General features: G+C 40.8%; 1 protein-coding gene across 2 annotated transcripts; it reads right to left on the minus strand.

Annotated features, from left to right (window-relative positions):
- Positions 1-2,234: 2,234 nt before the first annotated feature.
- On the minus strand, positions 2,235-4,877 carry LOC130389293 (spindle and kinetochore-associated protein 1-like). 2 transcript variants are annotated; one of them, XM_056599009.1, is made up of 7 exons: positions 4,777-4,877; positions 4,461-4,546; positions 4,224-4,345; positions 4,051-4,130; positions 3,803-3,934; positions 2,747-2,916; positions 2,235-2,495 (listed from the first exon to the last, which is right to left on the minus strand). In XM_056599009.1, the coding sequence occupies exons 2-7, from the start codon at positions 4,540-4,542 to the stop codon at positions 2,347-2,349; spliced, it is 735 nt and encodes a 244-aa protein (XP_056454984.1). In that variant the 5' UTR covers positions 4,543-4,546; positions 4,777-4,877; the 3' UTR covers positions 2,235-2,346. The 2 variants fall into 2 exon arrangements, with proteins under 2 accessions (XP_056454984.1, XP_056454983.1); XM_056599008.1 differs by having other exon boundaries at positions 4,745-4,785.
- Positions 4,878-6,087: the final 1,210 nt, after the last annotated feature.

Genomic DNA, 6,087 nt, shown 5'->3' on the forward strand with positions numbered 1-6,087 from the left:
TGCGGTAGCGAAAATACCACGTTGACTCAGGAAAGTAACGTAGTAAGATCTGACAAATCGTTTAAACATGGCAAATAATTTCTACAGCGTAATAGCTAACGATAACACAACAAATCTCTCCTTGAAAACGGCTGTCATTACGAACGATCAATGGTGCCCACTGGATAGAATCTTCAATTTTTTTAAAAAACACGCTAAAAGGGGCGATTAATGAGACCCGATTGATTTATAAATGTAAATCTGGTTAAATGTTTTGAAAAAATGTAAGTCACTGTAAATCTATTATGGCTAATATATACTATCCAATATCGCCCCCTTGTGTGCAGTCTCCCCCATCCCCCAAACACACAAAAATGAAAACACATGGATAAATAAGCTTGCAGTGTGTTTATTGATGATGACACAGACAATGCACATTGATGTCAACCCATATGGTGTATGGACGTCTTTCGTGCATATGTGAAACATAGCTCGTCAACATATGTCAAGTCGTCTATAGTTGAGTAAACAAATCCAGCCGATGAGTTGATGGACATGTCCTGCAACGACGACGGCCGCTGCTGCTACATCAGGAACATCGGAGACGACTGCAACTGGATCATTTTTGCGCCGCCCAATATTCCGCCACCTACTCCGACCAGACCGTCACCCGCTATCCCAAATGTGTGGCCATCCCTCTGACTTCGTCCATGTTGATGCTCTCTGCGGTAATTTAAATCTCCTCTCTCGAAAAGCCAGAGGCAGTTCCTTCTTGAGACAGACAATTTGACAGTGTGACAGTCAGACAGGAAGGACTGTAAGTTAATGAGTATGTCTTTGTTCCAAGGGTTTTAAGTTCCCCAAGTTCCTAGTTCCCGAATTGCATTATGATTTTCACACACATAACCCTCGAATTTGTTCGGGATACATTTGACCCGTTTAAAGTTAAAATTTCATAAATATTATTCTTTTTTTTTCTATTAGAAGACACTTTATATAATTTGTATGTTTTTATTTTTTTTTTAAGGTGAACGCCTTCTTTGGAACCGTTCTTGGGTACTGGAACATAGTAAGGAAATGCAGCCAATGCAAGTTTTTTTTTGTATATCTAATTTCTGTACATTGGCCTAATCATTTATATTTCTACATTTTAATTACAAGGCCATAAAAAGCCCTTTGCATTTTACCTATAGAAACGTCTATAGGCCTATTATTAGTCACATAATTAAGAATATAGTCTTTTAATTTGAAATAAACCAATTCCAAATTGTTATAAGTAGGCCTAGGCGGTAACAATCACGGGAGTCAGATGCGGCAGTAGATTGGAGCTGTTAACTTCTGCCAGAGGGTGGCAGTCGATCGCGACGGCACCCCTTCTACTCCATTAGTTTAGTCCCATCTCCTGTTATATAGTGTCCTTACACAACACTAGTCCATAACTCACTTTCAGATATCAGCATAGCTAAACGTATTAGGATACACAAACAATCTTGCAGATTGACATCACCCCTTTCAAGAGAAATGTTACATGCTCATATATGCTGACAAAGTAAATGCAAATCCCCAACAGTCTGTTAACACCTGTGCATTACTTATAGAAAACAGTCCTTGCACTTTATGACCCAAATCTCCACGGTTTCCAGAAACACAATTTGTGAATAATAAATGGCCAGTCAGACCAGCAAATAATACATTAGAGAAAGTACATTTATGGAAAATGGTCTGCCTAAAGGCTGCACCCTCTGCTCAACTTGAGCCATGTACATAGCAGAACCAGGACCGGCCAGCAGGGTTAGACTTCAACAGCTTTCAACTTGGCTGTTTGAATGAGCTGTTTTTCCTTCTTACAATTATTCAAGCTTATACTTAATATTTTGCAATGATCCAAATACAATATTGCCTCTAAATATTTTGGGTCAGCATACAATCAGGAATGCTCAACAGCCACCCTCAACACAAGCTATATAAAACAGCAATCCAATTACAATTACAATTAGGGCATTTAGCAGACGCTTTTATCCAAAGCGACTTTCATCGGTTAACACACACATTGACACACCAACGGCAGAGTCAACCATGCAGCAAAAAACAAAAATAACAAAACAGCAAAACCAAACATTTGATGCAGTAGTTTAATTATTAAACATTTCTTAAATTGAAAAACACATTTATATAGATTGAAGTGGGAAAAAGTTGTTTTATTAATCTCAAAGCTTTGAATACTCTTCCTGTTTGTATTGAAAAGCAATGTTGGAAATATCTCTAAAAAGATTTTTCAAAACAATCCTTCAACTCTGATGTGAATTCCTAAACAACTCTAAAGATTGTATGTGATGTGTATGCTAAATCACATGTCAAGCAGACTTTCTACAAGATAAAGTAGCGTGTGATACTGCCTCCACGCATATCTCGCAGGCGACGGCAGTGCCGCAGCATACTCAGGATGCCCTGGAACCTCTTGTCCATCTTTATCTGGCTGAACTCAAGGAGGTCTTCCTGTACCACGAAAAACCGACCTGCCGTTGGCACAACGCAAAACACGCATGAGGTACAGAGCAACACACATTTCAGTTGTCTTTTGAAGAGATTATCCCATACAATGCACAAATTAAATACAAAATGTAAAGAATAACTGTATATTAACTAAAGAACAACTTCAGCAGTCCTCATGATTATCTATCAAAAAGTACTATATAATAACACTCATTTGAAAAGACACTGTTGTTCAGCCCATTAAGAGCTAACAAGGCCATTGTGCCAAGTGTACCTTTTGTGTCTTTGGTTTCTTCATCCTTGAAGCGCTGGTAGAGTTTGCGTGTGTTGTTGTTGAGGCTCTTGGTCGACTGCCGCGTGATCTTGTACTTCCCACTCACCGCCTCGTTGACTTTACGCACCGCCGTGTTGAGCTGCTCGTACGTCAACCGCCCCTTCATGTACCTGTGGAGCATCATTTAGTCCGTGCATCCACCTTTTATCACCCTGGTGTTGGCTAAGATGATCACTTCGCAACTAAGAGAATTAGGACTGAAATAGGCTGACATTTTGGATTATTATCATGTTCATCAATATTGTGTTGTACAAATTGTGAAAATGTCAAACGAAAAAAAATTGAATTTATGTCTGCGTTTAGTCAAACTGGACTCATGATTACTCTTAGTCTTTGCCTCATGGTTGAAAATCCCTTTCCCATCAAAAGCTACTCTGGTAGGGGGATTTCTTTTTTGAGCGGAAGGTATAGGATTTTATACGATGACCTCTAGCATTTACTTAGATCCAGTTCAGACATGTGGATTTCACTGATATTCTGTTTATCATACAAACAAACACTGCCACCAACAATTAAAGAATGTCCTGTATTTAAGGTTATTGGGAAAGGCTGCTAGCCTGGGAACGATATGTATGTGCAAGCCGTTTTATTTTCTCTGCCATCTGCATCTGGCCTACCTCCCATTCAGAGCGATGCCAGCAGACCTGGCACGGTTCGTGCAAATCCCAACAGTTGATCTATTATGGCCGATATAATAGACGATGACTAAATGGGAGCGCCCTATGGGACACCCTTGTGGTCTTTTTCATACAACCACGGTGGCTTCAGCTAACGTGTCGTTACGTTTTGCTGCTCTGATAGGTTGTAGGTCTATCCAATTGTGTCCAGAGGCTTTTTGGTCTGTAGCCTTTGATAAACTTTCCTTGGAAATTGAAAATGAACTGAGAGATTCCAGACTAATGTGCATTTGCAAATTGATCTGGCGAGGTCAGGCTAAAAGGCTGCAGTTGGTGCATATCAAATTTAATGTCCGATTAAACTGTTGAGGCCACTTACTGAGGGATGTTTTCAAACTCCAGCATTGTAACAAACTCCATTTGTTTGACTTGGATCTTTTTGCAGGGATTTCCTTGCTGGCTGGGTTGGGTCTCGGCTGGAATGTTCTGATTTGGAGAAGGTTCATTTTCCCTGAGAAATCACCAATGAACAAATAACATCAGCCAAAGGCTAGGATACAGATCTATATTATACACAAGGAAATGGAAGTTGTGCTACCTGCATTCCATACTATAAATCAAGCATACCTGTTGGGCATGTGCATAGGAACATTGTCCTTAAGGTGTTGCAATGATTCGCAATCATGTTGGAAGGACCCCACAAATTCCTAAAACATATAGACATTAGTTCATCAAGTCAATTGTTATAGGGAGGGATTCATAAACTGGCGATATACATGTAAAATATGATAAAACCGTACTTGAAGACATTTCAGTTGCTCATTCTGGCGATCCACACTTTTCTCAAACTCATGGTAAAGGCCTTCTATGGTTAATACTTCTTGAATCAACTTTTTAATATTACTTTGGGGTAGTTGAGGCACTAGTGAGACGGAGTGGAAAACACATGTGATCAAAAAAATATTTTCCAGGTATGAACAGTGATGGTGGTAAGAAAATGATATTACGTCAGCTGTATCAATGTTAATGTTAACTACCAACAACTGAAAGATCCAACGTGCGCCATAGAGATGAAATTCTGTCATTCATGTGACGGCCGATATCTTCCAGGTCGCTCATGTTCCTGTGAATGGGCGAAAGAGACATTTGTAGACAAATAACCGCAAATATGTATATCGACAGTCGGCTTAAATAAACGAGCGATGTTTGAAATACGGACATAAACATGTTAGAACGTTCATAAACGACGTTATGTTACAAAGCAGCGATCTGGTAACGTTTCTAAACGTTTCCTATCCAAATCATATATACTGCGCATTACAATAAAACGTGAGACATTCATAGACGATTTACTTGTTTTTCTCCTTTGCTGTGATGATTCGTGAGCTCTGAACCTGAATTATGTTTCGAATTTCCCGCCCTGTTTCCGCCCCCGAGGTTTCTGCTCATCGAGCCACTTCATCTTGCGTTACATTTTTGCAGCATGTGCAACCTTCTGCTTCTTGGCATTCCACTTACATATAACGCAACTACTTAAAATACAGTTTATTGCGTTTACCGTTGAGATTTACTTGGATTATGAGCTGTTATAATGATCGGTCTATGTTTTTCAATCTGTTACTTTCCAGGGCTACACCGAAACTGATGATGCCTTTTTATATAATTTACCTTGATCATGAGCTGTTGAATTATTGGTTTGTATTTTTCCATCGGTTGCTTTCCAGGGCTACACCGAAACTGATGATGCCTGTGTGTAGAAAACATATGAAAACGATAGGGCATCTAATCCTTCCTTACTAAATTAGAATCCAATATTAATAATATGAATTACTTTATAACTTAAAAAAATTATATAGTGCAATTCCAGTGACCAAAGGACGCTTAGCATCCTTCATACAGGAACAGAAAACCATGAGGGCAAGGATTGCAGAGGATTGCAAAAATGAACAAAAATGTAATTGGTCTTGCTGAAAAGCTACATTTTAAAATATTGTTGTGGGGGGACGTGCGACGTCTGGCCTGCAGGGGGAGTATGGGCAAGTTGGGAGCGCACCGGATTGGCTGGGGGGATTGGACCTGTCACCTGAGTGCGAGCAGGTGTCAGCACTCAGGCCAATCAAGGAGTGTTTGTACTTATGCGTCTGCTTTGTGTTGTAGTAGGGGAAGGAATCCAGGAGAGAACGGACCAGAGAGATCCACAACGGGTGGAGATCACACAAGGAGATGACTCTGGAAGCACCTTGGTTATAGTTTCAGTATTTGTGTTCGGTTTCAAAAGTCAATAAAACGATCTCCCGCTGAGGGACGACAACTCTGCCTGCGCTTACTCTTTCCAACCCGTTACAATTGTCAAAAGGTTTCCAAAGACGCAGCATTGGGGATCTTAACCGGGAGAGGGTTCCAGGGGGTGGGCCACCGTGGGGGCTGCTACACTGAAGGCTCTGTCCCCATGTAGCCATCAGGTTTTTGAGGGGGCAGTGAGCAGGCCTGTGTCTGAGGACTCCAGATCCCGGGACGGGGTTGAAGCAGATCTGATAGCTACTGGGAGGCAACTGCATGGAGGGCTTTTTGTGATTGAGGGGGAGGATTTTGCAGGAGATGCAGGACTTGACCGAGAGCCAGTTGAGATGGATGAGGTTGGGGTTGATGTGGTGCCAGGGTATG

Source organism: Gadus chalcogrammus, chromosome 9 (assembly GCF_026213295.1).
Source record: "Gadus chalcogrammus isolate NIFS_2021 chromosome 9, NIFS_Gcha_1.0, whole genome shotgun sequence".
Taxonomy (NCBI): domain Eukaryota; kingdom Metazoa; phylum Chordata; class Actinopteri; order Gadiformes; family Gadidae; genus Gadus; species Gadus chalcogrammus.

Bases quoted from the DNA above. Each gene is read 5' to 3' on its own strand.
- LOC130389293 (XM_056599008.1), bottom strand. The intron at 4,131-4,223 runs GTACGGTTTTAT...TATATGTTTTAG, and splicing joins AGCAACTGAAATGTCTTCAA to GAATTTGTGGGGTCCTTCCA. The intron at 2,496-2,746 runs GTACACTTGGCA...TGCCAACGGCAG, and splicing joins AGAAACCAAAGACACAAAAG to GTCGGTTTTTCGTGGTACAG.